Below are 22,984 nucleotides of genomic sequence, written 5' to 3'. Positions count from 1 at the left end.
ATTGCCTGACAACATGATATTTATCTTGTGCCAAAGAGTTACTGTATAGAAGTAATGGCGCATTCACACGACGCGTTGGGGGTTTCAACCGAGAATCTTCCCATTCATTTGTCATGCGTAGCCAAACTGAATTCTGGTTCCGTTGCTTCACTTTGCTTGTATTGCTTGCGGAAGAAAGCTGAGAAAAGTTAAACTTCTCAAGCAGCAACGCAGGTGCCAGTCAAACAAATCACGTTTATGCAAATAATGTCGGCCAAGCCCACCATCAAGCGTTAATGCAATGTGTACGTGTGAATGCCCTATAGGGGTTGAATGTATTGGTACTACATGCTTATATGCATGAAATATGATTAATGGAGATTAAAAGACTTAGAGGGTGTTTGGGCTATACTCTTTTCTCAGGCTCAGAGGTCCTGGACACTGGGGAAGACACAGTATACAAGGAAGCGAAGAATAATGGTAACACTGAATAGACAACCCACTTAGTACTTGTATTCGTGTGACACTTAAGAGAGAGAACCTACAGCATGTGGACTTCTGACCTGCACTCTGTCCTCCAGGTTTGGAGATCCTGGATCCAGGGGAAGTGGTGTACAGGGAGGCGAGGACAAATGGCGTGGTGGAAAAGGGAGTGATCCTTGAATGTGGTTCAACGCTCCCAGATGTCTACATCTGGGGGTTCACCAAGCCGGGGACAGCAACGATTCGTGCATTGGCCTATAACTTTGGCAAAGGCCCCAAGCTGCAGAAACTGGCCAAAACGCTAGGAGAGCTGAGTATCATCCAGAAGAGTGCCTCTATATCCATTGCCAAGATACCCATTGCTGCACAAGGACTTTACACTTGTCAGGCTCTTTACGACACTGTCCAAGGAGCCAAACTATACTATTATTACATACACCTTCGTGTATTAGGTCAGTGACAGCGACACCTATATCTTGTTCTAACAATCGACTGTGGTATGCCACGTGATGTTTTGGTAAATGTTTTACTTTTCTCTATACCCTACAGTGCCAGTGACAAGGCCATACATTGTCCTTAGCGATTCCTCTCCATCAGAAGGCAAATCCATGTGGATGCGCTGTGGCCTTGAAAATGGCACCGGACCCGTTAACTACATCTGGGAGCACACAACAGCTTACAACACAACCCGTATCATGGCACAGGGAAACAACAGCCTAGTTAATATCACCTTGGTTACCCGTAACCATACTGGGTGGTACAGGTGCCTGGCACGTAATGAGGTGAATCAGGGACGCAGTGACCGTACCTGGCTTGATATTATCTGTAAGTGGCCGCTGTAGTTCTCTCATCATCTCATGTTTTTACCTGTTATAACTGTTCTGGATGTAGGCTATTCCTTAGCTCTTTACATGGACAGTCAATGGGCTGTCATACATGATATAAGGTGGAGAAACATGGACAGAGACTTACAAAGGTTTTTCCTGTGCAGTTGGGCCGGACATTCCTGATATTATGGTCACCCCTTTCTCTGTCTCGGAACGAGGCTATTCAGCTCTAGAGAAGGAAACCGTCACCCTCTTATGTCAAGCAGCTTCCAACCCTCCTAGCCAGTACATCTGGTTCTACAACAACTCCCAGGTTTACATGGGACCAACCTTCACCATCACCAGGGTTCTGCGCATGCACACTGGTCACTATGCTTGCCTGGCCCAGAACTCGTACCTCAACACCCGCTCCAAGAAAACCATCACCCTCACTGTGTACTGTAAGTCAGTCCTCCAATACTTCAGTTGTCTACTTGTGATGAGAGCCTCTCCTTCTTCATTCCTGTCTTTCTTTTCCTGAATTGGTATCTATCTCTCCTTTATCAGGGCTTCTTCTTTCTTTCAAATCCATTATTCTGGCTTTAGCTCCATCTGTTGCAATCCCACACAACACACATACGCACACACACAGACACGAATCGCACACAGAGCAGTCAAACATCTGGCCAAACTGGGGAAGTGAAAGAAAACCTCATTCTCCCCACCCGTCCCGTGGATCATCTGGAGGATGTGACCGAAACTTAACAGCAGAGAATTTAAGGTATAAAACCAGTGTGACTGTCACTCTGTCATGACAAACACTGAAAGGCCAAGAGGCCCTCTCTTGTTCTCACTCTTTCTTGTCTGATGGATTACAAATTTGCTGTATGGGACAGATTATATTTTCAGAGAAAAAAAATGGTGTCCTTAAATCTGCCTGGTGCAGTAAGTAGCTTGCTATAGTCTGCAAGTAACCTCACATTAATATGAGGCTAAATACTACACAACAAAATACATGCCTCTAGGGAAAGTTGGGCATAAATTGTTTATTTTTTCTAAGCAGGTTTTAACTATTTGGTCCTGCATATTAACTGTGAGCAAGACAGAGTAAAAATATGTCCAGACCTTCTGTGGGCTTACTGATCAGTGATCCCTGAGTATTCTATGTCATTGACACTGGTTTTATCTTATTTTCCTATGATGTAAAATGCCTTATCCAGTTTTAGAGTGCTTAATGTTATGGTAAATTAATAAATGTATTTCTGATTTGAGTTTGAATTGACTTTGACTTCTGGCTTGCCAATCGGTGTTCAAATGTTTCAATGGTAACTAGCATGTCCTCTCACTGAATCATCTTCTTAAAGGAAATATACTGTACCTTCCTTCTTTAGTCTTCAGTAAATTGGTAACATTTTAACCAACAAGTATTAGACAATGATTTTATTCCTACAGATCCACCTGATGGAACTCCATCATGTACCATTCGTCCTACCAACAACTACACGGATCTGACCCTCTGGTGTTCATGGGAAGGGGGATACCCTCACGCCTCTCTGCACTGGAGCCCATTCCTGCCAGGGGCAAATGGGCAGGGTTACGCCAATGCCACCCTCATCCAGCGAGGGCCTGGCACCGCAAACAACTCTGTGTTTGTGTGTCATGGGTCCCATGTTGCCTTGAATGTATCAACAAGTTGCAGCATTAGAACATGTGAGTGAAGAAATGTATAACTGATGCAATGTGTTAGTAAAGGTTCTTAATATGTTTACATTACATGAGTTACGGTAAAGTAAAATACGGACAACGTCTTGATCTAATCTTGTTTTTTGTCATATCTTACATTCCCTGCATTGTTAGGGCACCCTCCAGGAGAACCCCAATGTTTCGCCTACGCCACTCGCCACAATGAGTACCTGATGTTCTCGTGTTCCTGGGAAGGGGGCTTTCCCAGAGCGTTGCTATGGTGGTCCTCCACCACTGGAGACACACATGTAAAGTCCGAGGAGAACTCTAACATTCTGATACTGCGCTCTAGTGCTTCCTACAGTGGCAAGTCCTTTGTGTGTCACGCTCAGCATCCACTGTTTCCAGAGAGGAAGAATTGTGTTCTAAAGCTGGGTAAGAGCTGCAGCACAAATAAACCTGTGGCAATAACTAGTATATAAAAAAAAACTCAGTTTGATTAAAAACTGTTCCCAAGGTTGTCTTTCAAAAGCTAAACAAATTAGCACATCCTGTTAAATTGTTCATTGTTTCACTTTGCAATTTTCTCTTTTTCAGAGGCTCCAGTGCTAGTGACACAGCGCAGCATGGTCTCTGTTTATGAAGGAAGTGATGTGCAGCTTACCTGCATACTGAAGGCTAATTATCCTGCCACCGAGATCACGTGGTACAACAACTTGAAGCAGCACGTCATAGAATCCCCCACAAAGTATGTCCTGCAGCACGCAGCAGCCTGGTCCAACCTCACAGTGAAGGAGACAGACGGCCTGACTGACAGCGGCCAGTACTGGTGCTCAGCAACCAATGCAGTCGGGGGAACAGAGATTCCCATTCATCTGCTGGTGAAGAGTAAGGATGCTAAGCTTGATCCTTACACTGGTACACTGACTTATAAATGACTAAATCCAAGCTGTCAGGATACCTCTAAAATGTAGCTTGCATTCCTTCTTCTTTGTTTGAATCAGGATATCCAATGCCACCCAATGTGACCATCATCAAGATCGCATACAGCAGCCGTCAACAGACAGAGGTTGACATGGAGTGGTTCATAAAGACTGAGGAAGACATCACTTGGTTTAACATTGAGCGTCGCCAGGTACCACGGCCTGAGGGAAAGAGGGATGTTGATCCCCAATGGCAAAAAGTGGCAGTAAACCTGGATCCTGGCATTCGCACCTATAAGATGGGAGGTTTTGATCCAACTGGCCTCTATGCTGTCCGAATCATGGCTGTCAATCATCGCACCATAGGACATCCATCAGAAGGAAAGAGCCCAGGTGAGCTTTGGTGGATGACTGCATACACGAGCATCACTGCGTGGTGAAATAGGCTATCATATACAAAGAAGTTGAAAGAGCTGTGTATCAACAACAGGAAATAAATCACTTTATTCTTATTCAACATGTATTTGAGGATAATGTCTCTTTTTGTTTTTTATCCATTCAGGTGAACCGTTCGACATTTCCATAACCACACCTCCTGTTATTCCCTCTCCACACAATCTAACTTCTGTCCTCTTTTCTGTCTGTTGTGTGATATGACCCTGGCCTTTCAGCTATCTGGTGTCCCTATCGACTTTTCTAGTGTTACCTCTTTCTCCATAAACCATGATAAATAAACTGGTAAAAGTTAGTATTAGTCTACATGATAGCTAGTTACTTGTTAGTTATTACAGTGGCTATATAAATACAAGACTACCGACTACCCAATCTCAACTGTATTGTGGTAAAATCGTTTACACATGATGCACTGAATGAATACAATGTTGAAATCAGTCGAGCATGGACACCGACAGCAGCAGCGTGTGCTATATCTTTCCAGCAGCCAGTTAAGGGATGTTGGGGATATTCCTCTAAGGATTTCAGGCTTTTGATTTTCTGTGTTGAGCTGATGAACCTGTTATGTCTTCCAGCTATGCCACCTTTCAATGCGTATCCTGCTGTGATTGGTGCAGCCATTGGAGGCATGATTATAGCAGCAATAATAACAGTGCTGCTCTTCATATTTATTGTGAGGAATCGTAACAACAATCCACGTAAGTGTGAAGCGATGGTAAACTACAAGTAGTATAGTGCATTTTCCATATCCTTGACCATGCAATTTCAGTAACTGCTGTCAATTACATGACATGAAATCTTATAGTTAAGATAAATGAAACTGCTTTTGTGTAATGTTGATTAAATCTATTTTGGTTTACTCTTACAGGCCTACATGACTTGATATTTGGCATGTAAGTACTGTATGCTTTTCAAAAGGCCGTTTCTTTAATTTCTAACTTCTAATCAAGTGTACATCTGAAGGTTTACATGTGTGATATAGACTATATATGCAATGTGCATTTTCCTTTCATAGTCGAAACAGTCAGTCCAGGGAGAATATCAACTATCCTGAAGACGAGTCTGTTGGTGGAGTTGAAGGAGATGTGATTGGAGGAGAACACAGTCCAGGTAAAAAAACCTACGCTGAAGATATTGTCTGTTTCACACATTCTATTCATAAGGTAAATGTCCGGTATTTAGCAGCTGCTTTTATCTGAAGAGACATACAAAGGCATCCGACAGTGGCCGGGGATCACACCCGAGTTAATAATGTGGCAACGCCAACCACTGCAATCTAAATAATAGTGGGAGGACATTTTATTTTGCAGGACCAGCCATGACAACCCCAAGACCCACTGACTCAGCACCAGACCTGCCGCCAAGCGATTATAATGAGCCCGTCAATGTAACAATTACAGTCATGGCAACGAGTTAACAACATGTTAAACCCTTTGTGTTCTGTGGGAGTGGGAAATAAAGCCAGCTAGCCAATTTCAGAAAGTGTAACTGCAAGTAGTATTAATCCTTCTTTACTCGATTGAGGACTTATTTTCATATTCAGTACACACAACTGGTATTTATCACCTATTCGATATTGACCATATCATTCAGTCATCATTCACATTCCTATATTACAGTATATCTCCATATCAGGTTGTGTTGTAAGGACTATTTTGTTTTCTAACAAACCTAACATGTATAAAAATTGTTGTAAAGCGACCTTTGGTGTTAGAAAGACGTTATGTAAATAAAACATATAATGACAACAACAATAATAATAATAATACATATTATTATCATTATTATTAAATTAACATCCATAATTTGATTTGAAGAACTATTTGGTGTGACATTTTTTACACATTGTTTGTATCAAAACAGCACTATGCATTTCTTTGTGAAGAAACTGTGGTAAGAAGCCTAAATGCTATGCTAGTATGTTTACAAGTGAGTGTGCAGAAATCTATTTAATCTTAGCTCACTTTGAGTGTGCAAGACGAAGCAAGTTGGTGCACTGTATTGTTAAGCAATGTTGTTTTGTTATTGATTTAAACTATTTAGGTACAATATCTGTATATAATGAAAATACATTTTGTGTGGTGGCAAGTTTTCTTTTATTCCTGGGTTAATATTTGTCTACTCTGCACTGTGAATAAATGGCACCATATTAAATGCACTCAAGGCTACTTTTGCCACAACTGCTCGAACACTTTTTGCGTCAGAAGTGGGATCACAGCATCCCAACCAGAATTACAGTAACACCAGGGGAAGAGAAGATTGAGTTTGGTCCAGGATACCACACACACTGGACTCCCTGACTCATTCCTGTCTGCCAGAGACCATGCAGGGTCAGGTTATCTAAGACATACAGATACTGAGAGGTAAAAAGTCACCTGCAACAACTTCTACAGATAATTACAGTATGTCCCAGGTCACCATTTTCAGTATACAAGATATACACCTAGTTTCGTTTTTTGTCACACATTATTGTTGGATGCTGCAGATGGAATTCAAGGCGTATATTACCTGAGCTGCCTGTTATAAGGGTTACCTCATACCACCTCAATTAGAAAACACTAGTCCAGCACAAGATGTGTCTTGAAGAGGGACAAAACACTCAGGGGACCAGTGGTCTTCACCCTCTGTGCTATCCTGCTACTCTCCATGCCCTAACAGACAATAGACATTTTTTAACCCTCAGCTCCAGACACAAGAGAGACGATAGAGTACATTTTCAACTGCTTTAACTGTGAGAGGACTTAAGAGAAAAATGAAACTTGGATACAAATACCTTTTTATACGAGTACTCAAATACCCATGAAATAGGATACGTATACCCCCACCCACGGCACAAGGTTGGTGACAACAGTGGGAAGAAGTGGGATTAGTCCATATTCATGCCACTTAACAGTCTTCTACCAGGTCACAGAACTATTAGTACTGTACATGCATAGCATTCATTAAATTCATTAACATTTTTTGAGGAAGATCACAGCAACACTATATCTGGTAAAGTAAATTTAGTTTGTGGATGAAGGCATCAGCAACATAACAGCACAGCATCAATTAAACTGACCACTCTGTCTAAAGAAAAAAATACATCAGTTTTCTATTCTCCTTTTCAGGCTTGGGTATCATTGCTTATATTATCTACAGACAATACAGGTCTCCTTAACTAATACTAGTCAAAGGCAGTCACAAATTTTCAAGTGGAAGGCAATGAAACAAAAACAAACCATAATGATATTTTCATGGAGAATATTATTGCTGTGTTCCAGAAAATCGATCTGTCATGTACGTATAGCTCTGTTGATGTCCTAATAATGTACATGGTTTCCTTCAGGAATATATCAATCAGACTGTAATAAATGTTTAATTTCTGCTTTTTGCAATCAACTGAGATCTTCAAAACATAAAATGTATGAACAAAAGCATCTGCCTTTTTTATTGTGAAACTACTATTGATAGTATTCTCAATTCCCTCCTATTTGTTGATCTTTATTTGTTTAAAGTGATCTTTTGGGGTGTACTTAACCTGCAAATGAATATGTTTCTAGTAGTTACTAGTTATAATATATTTATAAAAACACATAATAATAATGTTCTGACGTATGTTCTGAATGAGGGTGTAAATCTTTCACCCTGCTTTCAGGTGTGAATCATTACGCATTGCCTGCTCTTACAGTGATGGAATGTTACAGAACCCAGCTATCCCGCAGGTGTTCAATAATAGATGACTAACAGGTATCATTGTGTCATCCAAAACCAGGCCATTCTGCTCCAGTGCATCCCTGCATTAATTATTTAAGCCAGATAAATTGTGCGAAATGCCAGTATCCTTTACTCAGTCTAATTTACTATGTCTCTAGCTAAGGCAACTGGAGAGTGTGTTTGAGGGAATGAGGGAGCCACTTCTCTCAGTCCTCCTTACATACTTTTATACCACACATTTCTCTTAGGTTTAGCATTGGACACAGGAGCGTCATGGGACAATGGTGCGAAAACCTATAGGGCAAATAAATATCTGCCTCGTCATCACTCTGCTTCCACTTTTGCAAGGTAAAATCAGTTTCAAATTTACAGGTTATGGGGCAGGTAATGTGAAAGGGTGGGAAAATATGTCTACATATATCTATACTATTTATGGTTCTGGTCCTTAACAACAACTCAAACTTGACCTTAGCAACCACCATTTTAGCTATGTAATAACTATAATTGAAGAAAACACTGTTACCAGGGCAATGTGATGTTAGTATTTTGACAGTTTACCATGTATTAAACTGAGGTGACTGCATCCAAAGACTTTATGATAGATGAATGGCTTTGAAACCCTGAATATTTCAGTCACTTCATGTTTATAAATTGTATGTGTATTTGATGGCATTTTACTAGTATTTAATAATAGATTTATATTATTTGTGGAATCCACAACAAACATTGGAAACTGCCTATCTTAGATAAATACCTATCGAATGTATACATTGCAACTAGACCCACATTGATGATTTATAATGTGTTTGTGAATCATGTGATTAACCAAATCATGAGTTAAAGCTGCTATAAGCAACATTAGCACTACCTGTTGACTTCTGCCACATGTAACTAAATGACTCCCCTACTTCCTCATATTGTTCTGTGCTTTTGTGAGATGTTTGGATGACTCTTTTTACATACCTTCACACTTAGTTATAGCAATTACTATAAATAATTAGCCATAAATGTATTCATCTATCTATGTGTAATCTACTATCTATAGTATCTATAGTAGTATCTATCTACTTTTTATAGCAATTCTGTATTTTTGTCCAATTTGTCCAAAGGCGCCTGTCTTTAATGTTATGTAATTTGCACTGTCTGATGCTTAATACTTAACTGTTAATTTACACTTGATTGTTAACGATTGCTATTCATCATGGGTTTCTGTGTGCTGTGTCTTACAAAGCACAAAAATACAGGGATCAATAATGAATAACAAGCATGAATAATGAATAAATAAATGGAAACTTCTTATTCAAAAAATGAACTGTTCTCTGTCTTCAGGGTTGAATGACTCGCAGCCTGGTGGAGAACCTGTGTACAAGGAAGCAAAGAATTATGGTAACTATAACCAATAAACTCTGAGATTTTACACCTGTGTGTTCTAGACTAATGGTCAAATATCTACTCCATCTTCAGGGTTGGAAGTCCATGACCCTTGGGAAGTGGTGTACACAGAGGTCAAGACTAACGGTGTTGTGGAAAAGGGAGTGATCCTTGAGTGTGGTCCTTCCCTCCCAGATGTCTACATCTGGGGTTTCACTAAGCCAGGGACGGAGACCCTCAGAGCAGTGGTCTACAACTTCGGTAGAGGTCCCAAGATACAGAGACTGGCCAAATCATTGGGAGAGCTGAGTGTCAATGACACCAGTGCCTCTATATCCGTTGCCAAGCTACCCCTGGCTGCACAGGGCCTTTACACCTGCCAGGCTCTTTATGACACTGCCCAGGGAGCTAGACTCTACTATTACTATATATATCTACGTGTTTTAGGTTAGTGGCACAGAGTGTGTGTGTGTGTGTGGGTCTTCTATTTGTTTGGTGTGCCGTGTGTTGTTCCAAGGTTACCACTGAACTTGTTCTGTGCCCGGCAGTGCCAGTGACTAGGCCGTCCATCGTCCTGAGCAAATCCCCTCCAGCAGAGAGCTCATCCCTATGGATGCGCTGTGACCTTGAAAATGGCACTGAACCCATTAACTACACGTGGGAGCAGGAGAATAACGAGGGCATCATCAGTATATTGGCACAGAGTAACAACAGCTTGCTTAATGTAGCCTACGTTACCCGCAACCACACCGGCTGGTACAGGTGCTTGGCACGTAATGAAGTGAACCAAGTGCTTAGTGAACGCTTCTGGCTGGATGTCTTCTGTAAGTAGCAGCAGTTAAAAAGTATGAAGTTCGAAAAGTATGTCACCTCTTCTCATACTCTGTGTTGAGATGTTGTCATTTTAACTCTTCGTTGTATATTTTTGTGCGTTTCTGTGTTTCTGTGTGTGTGTGTGGTTGTTTGTGTGTATGTGTGTGTGTGTGTGTGTGTGTGTGTGTGTGCATACGAAGGTGCAAGACAGAAAAACAGAGATTGAGAAGGTGGGGGCAGATTTATGAAAGGTTTTTTCTTCTACAGTTGGACCAGATTTGCCTCAAATTGACATAAGCCCTTATTCTGTCACGGAACAAGGCTACTCTGCCTTGGAGAAGGAACCAGTCTCCCTCACATGTCAAGCATCCTCCAATCCTCTAAGCCAGTATGTCTGGCTGTATAACAGCTCCCTGGTTGACAGGGGACCCATGCTCACCATCACCAGCATCTTGCGTGGGCAGAGAGGCCTCTACACCTGCCTTTCTGAGAACAAGTATATCAACACCAGTTCTGAGAAAACCATCATACTTTCCGTTCACTGTGAGTCAACCTGTCAATCTTTCTGCATCTGTCAGACTAATGGACAATTTGAACTTATGCAAAAATAAAATGTAAATGAGGTTAAACCACTTTTATTTTGTCACTCATGTAGGAGGGTAGTATATAAACATACAATATACCCTGATGTGATTTTAGGCTTGGCAACTTGTATTGTCTCTCACTGAATCATCTATTGAAATGTGCTACATCTTCATTCCACATATCTACCAGCATAACATGTTGGTACATGCTCTGTACAAAATGCCCAAAACTGTATCAAACATCCATTTAAGCAGACATTATCATACTTCTCCTCACAGATCCACCTGATGGAACTCCATCATGTACCATCCTTCCTACCAACAACTACACGGATCTGACTCTCTGGTGTTCATGGGCAGGGGGATACCCTCACGCCTCTCTGCACTGGAGCCCATTCCTGCCAGGGGCAAATGGGCAGGGTTACGCCAATGCCACCCTCATCCAGCGAGGGCCTGGCACCGCAAACAACTCTGTGTTTGTGTGTCATGGGTCCCATGTTGCCCTCAACGTGTCAACAAGCTGCAGCACTAGAACTTGTGAGTGATGTGATTTAGTACAGATTACATTTCTCCATTCTAATTCAATTCTAATTACATTCTAATTAGTCAATCCTCCAAACATGTTTACAACACTGGTGTGATACCATAAAGTAAAATTAGTTAATTTACTCATTTAGTAATTTACTTAATCAGCACCAGTGAACACATTTGTGGTTAAACTATAATGAACAGACCTGTTAGACAAACCTCAGCTGTTTCCCTGTACTCATTCTGCTAGCTGCTAGTATATAGTCTCACACACAGATTGGAAAAGGCCAACTGATCCCACTTGTTTTGGCATAAGGAGCTTTCTCTTCCATGAGTCCATTTACTCTGCTTCTCATGTAGGCTAAGGTGGGTTAAGGCAGAACTGACTAGGTCTACACCACCTAAAGGAAGCTCTCGCTGTAGTGTCTTACCTATGCCTCAGCACGAGTTGCCCTGAGTGGGTCTAGATCACACCAACAACACACTTCTCTTCACAGCTATGCAGGACAGTGTTAAGGCCGAACCATACTTCTACGACTCTGTTTCTCCTTGGTCACGCAGTTGCCTCGACGGACTCGTTTTCATTTATGGTTCTCTGACGGTTTTGGGTGTTGAAAAGCAATTGTTTTAAAAGATGGTGGCGGACCAAACTCCGTAGATGGTCGTATTTGTATATAAAAGTAGTTTGTTTTACTTTTTTTTGCTTAGATTTTTTACAAGGTACCAAGAAATAGACACTGTGCAATGTAAAAACCCCGTTATTGTAACTGAAAAGTACGTCTGAGGGGATTTGCGAGGAGTGTGAAACAGTTATCTATTGTTGGCATACTACTTCCCGCAAGGTAAACAGCGATGTATTGACAGATTGACGGAGACGGATAGTTACAAAAATTGGGAGGTGCACGTCGTCAGGCCACGGATAGGTGCTCGGAGAGGGTTTGCCACGACGTAGAGGGCTCTCCGTGTCTCTGTAAACGGACGTCCATAAATTACGCTTTAGCCTGTGGCAAGCCTGACCCCTAACAGGTCTCTAGAATCACTGAGTCATCTGTCTGTAGCACCGCCATAAACGTCTAAAATAATACAATAAAGAATTAAGAGTAAAAATGTTATTTTGTTTCTGTGTCTGCTAAAAGGCTGCTACAGTCTTTAGACAATGGGTCAGTTCCTAGACTTCAGGTGAGAATTGGACTTACATGTTCCCACAAACATGTGGTCAGGGTGAAAACACTGAAAGCTGGACGAGGCACCGGCCTCCAGACAAAATAGTTTTTTTGACCAATCATTGAATTGTGTTTTTATCTTTAATGTATTGAACCAGCAACAACCATAGTAAAATCTTTACCTTCCCTTTTGTTCTTAGGGCATCCTCCAGAAGAACCCCAATGTCAAGCAAATGCTACTCTCAACAATGAGCACCTGATCTTGTCTTGTTCCTGGAAAGGGGGCTTTCCCAAAGCGTTGCTATGGTGGTCCTCCACCACGGGAGACACACTGGGGAAATATGAAGAGAGCACCAACACTCTAGTGCTGCCCTCCAATATTACCTACCACAGCAAGTCTTTTGTGTGTAACGCTCAGCACCCATTATTTTCAGAGAGGAGAGACTGCATTCTAAAGTTAGGTAAGATGCAAATGCGTTTCTATTGGCCAAGTTTCAGACCAGTGTGCTAACTAGACATCTTGTAGAAACAAAAGTAGCATGACTAGCATTAAATCTCTCTGCTAGCCCAAAACAACAGCTTATATGTATGCACATCTAACTTTACCATATCAGCGTCAATTGCAAAAGAATTGACGCTGACGTTACAACTTTTGAGAAAAAGTAAAATGTCCTACAGACCAACATTAGCTTGTAGCCCAGACAATGGCTGTCATATTTGGACGGGTTGTAATACTTTAAGTCCATGTTGTCAGGAAAAGAGTACTTACCAAGCAATTCCAAATGAAACTTCTAGAAGATACTCTGCACAGCAAACGACAAGCTTCTGATGAATCCAACTGCGCGAGGTGTTTGAATTTTATGATGTTTTCACACGAACATTCCAGAATTTACCTAAATCATGCCTTTCTGCCAGCCAGTGTGACAGCTGACATAGACGTGCTTCTCGCCAATAACTTCCCACAGGCAGAATTAACTATGTTTATGTAGGACCAGCTTATTGTCAATGTGTCAATATTCCAACTAAACTTCCTATTACAAAGGTTGTCCAATTAAGAGATATGATATTTAGGCCCCTTAAACCGAAAACAATTATTCATAAAATTCACATAGAGGTGTTGAATTCCCACAGAGCCAATAACTTCCCACAGGCAGAATTAACTATGTTTATGTAGGACCAGCTTATTGTCAATGTGTCAATATTCCAACTAAACTTCCTATTACAAAGGTTGTCCAATTAAGAGATATGATATTTAGGCCCCTTAACCCGAAAACAATTATTCATAAAATTCACATAGAGGTGTTGAATTCCCACAGAGCCACCAGATGGGGACCCATCATGTACCATTCGTCCTACCAACAACTACACGGATCTGACCCTCTGGTGTTCATGGGCAGGGGGATACCCTCACGCCTCTCTGCACTGGAGCCCATTCCTGCCAGGGGCAAATGGGCAGGGTTACGCCAATGCCACCCTCCTCCAGCGAGGGCCTGGCACCGCAAACAACTCTGTGTTTGTGTGTCATGGGTCCCATGTTGCCCTGAATGCATCAACAAGATGCAGCACCAGTACATGTGAGTTATCTCTTTACTTTTTAGACAATAATCCTAAATTACTTCTAAACATCAAGTGATGTCACTGAACATGAGATATTGACCTTAAAATATCATGAGTTCATTGTGTATAATAGTAATACTTGAGTGGGGCAATCTTTACCTTCCCATTTGTTTTTAGGGCATCCTGCAGGAGAACCCCAGTGTAATGCAAATGCTACTCTCAACAATGAGCACCTGATCTTGTCTTGTTCCTGGGAAGGGGGCTTTCCCAGAGCGTTGCTATGGTGGTCCTCCACCACGGGAGACACACTGGGAAAACCAGAGAAGAGCACCAACATTCTATGGCTTCCTTCCAATGTCACCTACAGCAGCAACTCATTTGTTTGTCGTGCTCAACACCCATTATTTGCAGAGAGAAGAGAGTGTGTTCTAAAGATAGGTAAGAATTGCAGTCCAGGCAAGCCTATTGAAAAGAACAAAGTGGACCTAAATAGTGATGGCGCTAAGAAGTAGATAAGGGGCTAAAAAGGATGAGGATGCATTTCATTGTTGGTCTAGAACTGTTTTACTGATGTACTGATCAAGAAAATGAAAAGGCTTATGCTGGCTTTGCCATGTTCTTTTTTTTTTTTTTTGACAAATATTTTTATTGGTTTCACAGGTTACAAAAAAAAAGGACAAATTACATCAAGGCTTATTTTCTATTTTCCTTCAAAAGCACACCCTTTCAACCCCCCCCCCCCCCCCCCCCCCCCCCCCTCCCTCCCTCCCTCCTTCCCTCCCTCCCCAGTCAGCCATACTTCACTGTCTTCGCTGTACAAAGAATGGAAAAAACACAAAATAAAAATAAATAAATAATAATAATAATACAATATAATGTACAATGCAACATACATTAGATATGACAAAAGCCTTTTGGAAAAGACAAACAAAGGGGGGGGGGGGGGGGGGGGGGGGTTCAGTAAAACAAATCAGAAAGGGAATAAGGCAACAAGGTCAGATTGTAACCAAAGTATCCTGAATATGATGATAGTGCTCATTTATCTTCAAGGGTTTTTAACTCTTTTATGTATTCCAGTGTTGGGTTCCAATTTAATTCAAATTTCTCCGGAGATCCTCTTAAATTGTACTTAATTTTTTCTAATTTGAGAAACATCATAAGATCTTCTAGCCATTTGGACGCCGAGGGGGCAAGTGGTGACTTCCATCCTAGAAGTATTCTCCTCCTCGCTAGTAAGGACGCAAAAGCAATAGTGTCTTTTGCCCACTTCGTGAAGTTCTCATGTTTTGGCATAACCCCAAAGATACCGACTTCTATACTTGGTGACAATGTAACACTTAGAAATTTGGACAAATGACTAAAAATATCTGACCAGTAATCACAAAGGCGAGGACAAGACCAAAACATATGTGTCATGTTTGCTGGGGATAAATTACATCTGTTACAAGTGTCTGTGACATTAGGATATATTTTGGAAAGTTTAGAGTTCGTATAATAAGTGCGATGGATCACCTTAAACTGTATTAAACTCAGCCTTGCACAAGATGTACTCCCATTCACTCTGCTGAGTGCCTCCTTCCAGTCATTGTCAGTTATAGGGCAACCCAGCTCCTCTTCCCAGTCTTTTCTTTTCTGATCTAGTGGGGTAACTGTGAGTTGGGAAATTGAAGAATATATTCTGGAAATTAGGCCTTTTTGACTGGTAGGAATGTCCAAAATTGAGTCGACTGCTGAATCAGGTGGGGTGGTTGGAAAAACTGAATTATTCAGCTTGGCAAAGTTACGGATCTGGAAATAACGAAAAAGATGTGACTGTGGAAGGTTAAACCTTTCACTGAGTTTGGCATTATCAGTGTAAAGGCCTCTTAAATTTGTAAGGCCCGACCTTTGCCAAAACAAAAAGGCTGCATCAACACTGGGGGGAAGAAAAAGATGGTTGTTGCAAATGGGAGTATGGTTAGATACCCCCTTGAGGCCAAAAGTTAGTCTAAATTGATACCAGATCCTTAACGTAGTGATAACAATAGGGTTGCCTGTGTATTGAGTTGACTGAATGGGTAGTTTAGATGTGAGCAAAGCCAAAAGTGAAGTGGAAGGACATGAACTAGCCTCAATCTCACACCAATTTAGCGTCGGCATCTGAACCCATAGAATCATTTTTTATATGTTGGCTGCCCAGCCATGTTCTGACTACACAACGAAACAAATTCCCTTAATCCTGAGAAATCCCATACATATAATCGTGATGTACTGTATGTATCATATGAATTTTAAGGCAGCACAATCACTGGGCATTACTTTAGTGTCACAACAATAAGAATATAGAAGAATGCAATGTCACCTGGTCTACAGAAGTTAATCAAGAGAAAGCAAAAGATGATAAGGTAATTCTACGACCATGTTAATAACTCAATAAGAATGCTATGGAGATTTTTTTTTTGTTTTTTAAATCTATTCAGTATTGTGGGATTTAGCATTTTCTGAGAGCCCGCCCTGTCAATGTTGGACCACTTATCATTTGGGAATTGCTGTATTTACACTGAAAAAACATACCACATTGACTGGCTCAGTATTACTATTAGCTCAGTTTTACGGTAATCCATTAGATGTTCCATTCCTACAGATTCACCAGATGGAACTCCATCATGTACCATCCTTCCTACCAACAACTACAAGGACCTGATGCTCTGGTGTTCATGGGAAGGGGGATACCCTCACGCCTCTCTGCACTGGAGCCCATTCCTGCCAGGGGCAAATGGGCAGGCTTACGCCAATGCCACCCTCATCCAGCGAGGGCCTGGCACCGCAAACAACTCTGTGTTTGTGTGTCATGGGTCTCATGTTGCCCTGAAAGTATCAACAAGCTGCAGCACTAGGACATGTGAGTTATCCTTGTACTTTTTAGACGATACTCCTAAATGACTTCTCAATAACAATTAAGTAATGTCAGTGAACATGAGATGTTGACCTTAACATATCAAGAGTATAGGAAGTATCCAGAAAACTCAGGTCACTGAAAGAATATTTGACTGTGATATTATACCTATGATTCATAGGGTATCCTCCAGGAGGACCCCAGTGTAATGCAAATGCTACTCTCAACAATGAGCACCTGATCTTGTCTTGTTCCTGGGAAGGGGGCTTTCCCAGAGCGTTGCTATGGTGGTCCTCCACCACGGGAGACACACTGGGGAAATATGAAGAGAGCACCAACACTCTAGTGCTGCCCTCCAATATTACCTACAACAACAAGTCTTTTGTGTGTCAAGCTCAGCACCCATTATTTGCAGAGCAAAAAAAGTGTGTTCTAAACCTAGGTAAGAACAGCAGGATGAGGAGCTGTAACAATAACCTGGATATATGTGTACGTACATACGTACACATTATGGGACACATGTATAAAATATCTGGAACAAAAGTATTGATTATATTTGACCCTGTCTTTGTACAGTATCAGTAAAGTGATTCTAATGCTTGATATTTTAATGAAGTGTTTCCTCTCATCGAGCCTATTGCAATTTTCAATTAAGAAAAGTTAATTTCTTGTGGTTAAACTTGATTGATCAACAAGAGTGGTAAAGGAAGCTACATTTTTAGGTCTGACCATATTATTGAACACAGCTTCATCTCAGCTGTGTGAAAATCTGCAGTAATAAAAAAAAATGTTATTTAATAAACCACAAGTTACTTTGAAAGAGCACTGTTCATCATTTCACTTATACAACCTCTTTGGACACAATATGTTGCCATGTTAAATCTCTTTTCTCTTCCCTAGAGGCTCCAGTTCTTGAGACCCAGCGTGGTTTAGTCTCTGTCTATGAGGGAGGCGACGTAGAGATTACTTGCACAGCGAAGGATAACTATTTCACCTCAAACATTACCTGGTACAACCATTTGAAACAACATGCAACAGAATTGCCTTCAAAGTATGTTCTAAAACATGCAGGAACCTGGAGCAGTCTCACCGTCAAGGCAACAGATAGTCTGACTGACAGCGGCCAGTACTGGTGCTCAGGCACCAATGCAGTGGGGAGAACAGAGATGCCAATTCTACTGTTGGTCAACAGTAAGGATGTTAATACTTAATCTTTACATATATCCATACACATCACTACTTGCAGTAAAATGCTTTTAGTGTGAAGGTTTAACGGTATTAAAATTGTCAAAATGATTCAAAAATGATTTGATTAGCCTCTGTCACAAAGAAAACACTTCTCTCTTGTCAATCAATCAGGATACTACGTAATATATATGTTAAAAAGAGATGTTACTAGCAAGCTAGCATGGATTCCTCAATCTGGATTGACACTCCAAAACCAACACCTCCTGTTTTTTTTATTATAGGACATCCAGTGCCACCCAATGTGACCATTAGCAAGATCATCTTCAGTGGCCATCTGCGGACAGAAGCTGATCTGAAGTGGGATGCATTGACTCAGGGGGAAATCACTGAGTTTATCATCGAGCGCCGCCAGCTGCCTTTATCCAATGGGAACACAAAGACTGAGCCTCCCTGGCAAGAAGTGGCATCAAAACTGGCACCTGGCACTCGAAGCTACAAGATGAGAGGTCTTGATCCAACAAGGCTCTATGCAGTCAGAATCATAGCTGTCAATCATCGAACCCCAGGAAATCCTTCTGAAGAAAAAGTTCCTGAAGCAGTGCCAGTGACGAGGCCAGCCATCGCCCTGAGTGATTCCTCTCCAGTAGAGGGCTCATCCATATGGATGCGCTGTGACCTTGAAAATGGCACTGAACCCATTAACTACAGGTGGGAGCAGGAAAATGAGGAAGGCACCACAAGTGTCCTGGCACAGGGGAACAACAACCTGGTCAATGTAACCTGGGTGACGCGTAACCATGCTGGTTGGCACAGGTGCATCGTGAGTAATGAGGTCAACCAAGAACAAAGTAAACGCATTTCGCTCAACGTCATCTGTAAGTGGGCTCTATATACTCCAACCAACTATGGCATCCCTTTACCATTTGCATGTTTTGGGCATTTTTCGATGAACTTGGGCTTTTTGTACCTTCTAATGGGCACAGTTGTATATAGCTGTGTTTTTGTCTGTGTGAAAATCAGAGAGTTTAAGTGTTTTATTCTCTGCAGTTGGGCCAGATGTGCCTCATATTGAGGTCACCCCATACTCTGTCGTGGAACGAGGCTACTCTGCCTTGGAGAGGGAAATGGTCTCCTTCATGTGTCAAGCATCCTCCAATCCTCCCAGTCAGTATGTCTGGTTCTACAACAATTCCCAGGTTCACGTGGGACAAACATTGACCATCACCAAGATCCCGAGGACCCGCTCAGGTCACTACACCTGCATGGCTCAGAATACAAACCTCAACACTCGCTCCACAACAAGCATCAGCCTCTCTGTATACTGTGAGTCAATCAAACTCCATGTCTCATCAGTCTTGTGTTCTTCATTTGTCTCGTGGTTATGTACATCTCTTCAATTATGTATTCTTCCTTAAAACGTTCTTAATGCCAGAATAAAAAAAAAATATTCTAAACGCCAGAAACCAGAGCTGACCATAGTGGAAAGGGGCCAGGGTATGATGTCAGGGTCTACGATGATGTCACATCCCATAGGGCCAGTGTGCAGGTTTGGTGTAATTTGCTCTACGTTATGAGAGCTGGAGCTGGGCTGTGAGATTGAGGTTATTTTATACCTGCAGAGACCTTTAGCCCCCTGTAACTCCCACACCGCTGTTTCATAACCCTGTAGGTTATGAAAATCACCTCCGAGTTTCATGTCAGCTCAGCTAAGAACATTTTGTACTTCCTGTTCCTAGCACTTGGTGCGACTTTACCTCCTATTTTTAATTGTGGCCATGGAATACTCCAACATTGTGCCCTCCCGTCACATTTTTTCAATGCCAGTGACAGAGTCCCACAAAATAGATTTCTAATCTATAGGTCCAGGAAAGGTATTGTCAGCCCTTGAGTGGCAAAATATTTCTGTCTCCTGATTCCATGTGACTTAACTCTATCTTCAGCACATTTGGATCGTCTAACTTGTACTGTATAAAATGGCAACAAAAACACCCCAAACACCCATTTGCCTAACCGGTACACAATGATGCCACTCCTACAGATCCACCAGATGGATCTCCAGCATGTACAATTCTTCCTACCAACAACTACACGGACCTGATGCTCTGGTGTTCATGGGAAGGAGGATACCCCCAAGCCTTTCTGCGTTGGACTCCATTCCTGCAAGGCGTAAATGGGCAGGGTTACGCCAATGTCAGCTTTATCCAGCGAGGGCCTGGCATTGCAAACAACTCTGTGTTTGTGTGTCATGGGTCCCATGATGCCCTGAATGTGTCAACAAGCTGCAGCACCAGGACATGTGAGTGAAGAGTCGAATGCATTTTATTTACAGATTAGAGATTGCATGAGGTTACAGACTAATTGTGACTGGTAGATGATATGCTGCTTTTCATAGAAAAGGCAATTCTTTATGAAACTTAAAATAATGCGAATATAAGCCTTGTCTGACATTACCAGATACTTTGTTTCTCAGTGGACACCTGAAAAAAGTAAGCTTATAACACCCAGGGATGTATTTTTAAATGAGAAACATGGTTAAGCAAACCCCAAGTCTTCTGTTAAGGTTAGCTCTGAAAAGCCTCGCTAAAGTAAATGGATGACAATCTAAAAATAAACTAATTAAGTAAACTTACCAACAAAAGTATTTCATATCAATCAATAATCACAGGATGAAAGGTTCTTGAGAAAAAGCATCAAAACAGTGTATTTACTATAACATCTCACAACCCCTGTGGTTTTTAGGGCATCCTCCAGGAGAACCCCAATGTTACGCCTACACCACTCGCAACAATGAGTACCTGATGTTGTCGTGTTCCTGGGAAGGGGGCTTTCCCAGAGCGTTGCTATGGTGGTCCTCCACCACTGGAGACACACATGGAAAGTCAGAGGAGAACTCTAACATTCTGATACTGCGCTCTAGTGCTACCTACAGTGGCAAGTCCTTTGTGTGTCACGCTCAGCATCCACTGTTTTCAGAGAGGAAGCAGTGTGTTCTCAAACTTGGTGAGATTTGAAGCACTAAAATATCTTTATCAATATATAATATGGCATAATACTAAGTAGCTATATCATTTATTCAATGTATGACACATGCTGTGTGTAGATTTGAGCATTATGACACTGGTAAAAGTTTATATCCATTCACTTCATCAGGAGTAAATCATTCTGTTAAACATAATTTATTAAACTAACTTCTAATGTTTTTCAAATAATATTTTTCAGAGGCTCCAGTGGTAGTGACACAGCGCAGCATGGTGTCTGTTTATGAAGGAAGTGATGTGCAGCTTACCTGCATACTGAAGGCTAATTATCCTGCCACCGAGATCACGTGGTACAACAACTTGAAGCAGCACGTCATAGAATCCCCCACAAAGTATGTCCTGCAGCACGCAGCAGCCTGGTCCAACCTCACAGTGAAGGAGACAGACGGCCTGACTGACAGCGGCCAGTACTGGTGCTCAGCAACCAATGCAGTCGGGGGAACAGAGATTCCCATTCATCTGCTGGTGAAGAGTAAGGATGCTTAGCTACACTTGGCCCTAGATTAAAAGTTAAATGAAGGACAATAATGTGTTTATTTTGTCTTCTTCATACTCGTATAAATACTGTGTGTTGCACTGTCTATCCCGTGTTTCACGTAGGATATCCTATGCCACCCAACGTGACCATAAGTAAGATTGTTTACAGTAGCCGTGAGCGCACAGAGGTTGACATGGAGTGGTTTATGAAGACTGAAGAAGACATCACCGGGTTAATTATTGAGCGCCGCCGGGTACCACAGCCTGAGGGAAAGAGGGATGTTGATGCCCAATGGCAAAAGGTGGCAGTAAACCTGGATCCAAGCACCCGCATCTACAGGATGAGTGGTTTTGATCCAACTGGCCTCTATGCAGTCCGAATCATGGCTGTCAATCATCGCACCATAGGACATCCATCAGAAGGAAAGAGCCCAGGTGAGCTTTGCCACGCTAGGAAAATAAAATGTTGTCTAAAAAAATAAAAGTATTATTTTGTGATGTAATCCTCCCTTCAGGGATATTACAAAAATGTTGATATGTGATTGTTTGCAGCTGACCCACCCTTCACTTCTTACTCTGCTGTGATTGGTGCAGCCATCGGGGGCATGATCATAGCAGTAGTAGCCACAGTGCTGCTCTTCATGTACTTCGTGAGGCATCGTAACAACAGCCCAAGTGAGTGTGTATTCCTCATAATAGAAATATAGTGAAAGCACATGAGCTACCTGCATGGGGAGAAACCATTTAACTGTCCTTTCTAGTAGACACATTGATGCTTGCCATGTTTAGTTTATTTTGATTAAATAAGGAAGGTTACGGATAGTTCTGACCAAATCCATTTCTGTCTAATTGTCTAGGACTGCATGAGTTGATATTCGGCAGGTAAGTTCAACAGTTAAAAGTCCAGTTTTGTACCTTGCAGTTCATGCATATTATATGCAAGTATTCCACTTCATGAATCAAGTTTAAACAAGGTAAAGAAAGGTCCTCATTTAGTTTCAGATTTGATAATGGTTACGTCTTGTGTATGTGTGCTTTAAACCAAAGTAGGAACAGCCTTTCCAGGGAGAACATAAACTTCCCTGAGGATGAGGTCACTGGTGGGGCAGAAGATGTGGACAGAGGAGAACACAGCCCAGGTAAAATCATCCCCAAGACACTGTTCAGTCCCACATTCTTAAGCCTTCTTCATGACCTTTTAGTGCCTCTGTAACAAGAATGGAGACTTGCTAAGCATTGAGTGGACATTTTCTCTTTCAGGACCAATAGTGGCAACCACAAGACCGACATTACAAGGCCCTCCGACCGCATCATAACAGTTATGGCTACAAGTTCCAGATCTGTCAAATTGTGTGTTTAACGGTTTTAAT

General features: G+C 41.7%; 2 protein-coding genes across 2 annotated transcripts; both read left to right on the top strand.

Moving 5' to 3' along the window:
• Positions 1-246: 246 nt before the first annotated feature.
• Positions 247-5,744, top strand: LOC308371307 (V-set and immunoglobulin domain-containing protein 10-like 2; the record flags this gene model as incomplete). The annotated part of the gene is made up of 13 exons (XM_080846158.1): positions 247-271; positions 403-459; positions 561-914; positions 1,012-1,287; positions 1,454-1,729; positions 2,721-2,978; positions 3,126-3,386; positions 3,549-3,839; positions 3,956-4,267; positions 4,903-5,025; positions 5,196-5,220; positions 5,343-5,437; positions 5,638-5,744. The coding sequence occupies 13 exons, from the start codon at positions 247-249 to the stop codon at positions 5,742-5,744; spliced, it is 2,460 nt and encodes an 819-aa protein (XP_080702284.1).
• Positions 5,745-9,355: 3,611 nt separating this feature from the next.
• LOC308371298 (hemicentin-1-like) lies at positions 9,356-22,827 on the top strand (the record flags this gene model as incomplete). The annotated part of the gene is made up of 18 exons (XM_080846143.1): positions 9,356-9,383; positions 9,485-9,838; positions 9,940-10,215; positions 10,472-10,747; positions 11,149-11,325; positions 13,877-14,053; positions 16,660-16,917; positions 17,093-17,353; positions 17,812-18,102; positions 18,381-18,974; positions 19,147-19,422; positions 20,138-20,395; positions 20,839-21,099; positions 21,319-21,609; positions 21,738-22,049; positions 22,167-22,289; positions 22,472-22,496; positions 22,665-22,827. The coding sequence occupies 18 exons, from the start codon at positions 9,356-9,358 to the stop codon at positions 22,825-22,827; spliced, it is 4,401 nt and encodes a 1,466-aa protein (XP_080702269.1).
• Between the last annotated feature and the right edge of the window lie 157 nt (positions 22,828-22,984).

Source organism: Sprattus sprattus (genome assembly GCF_963457725.1).
Source record: "Sprattus sprattus genome assembly, chromosome: 1".
Lineage (NCBI taxonomy): Eukaryota > Metazoa > Chordata > Actinopteri > Clupeiformes > Clupeidae > Sprattus > Sprattus sprattus.
Note: the sequence above shows the minus strand (reverse complement) of the source record. Positions and strands in the feature narration are given on the sequence as shown.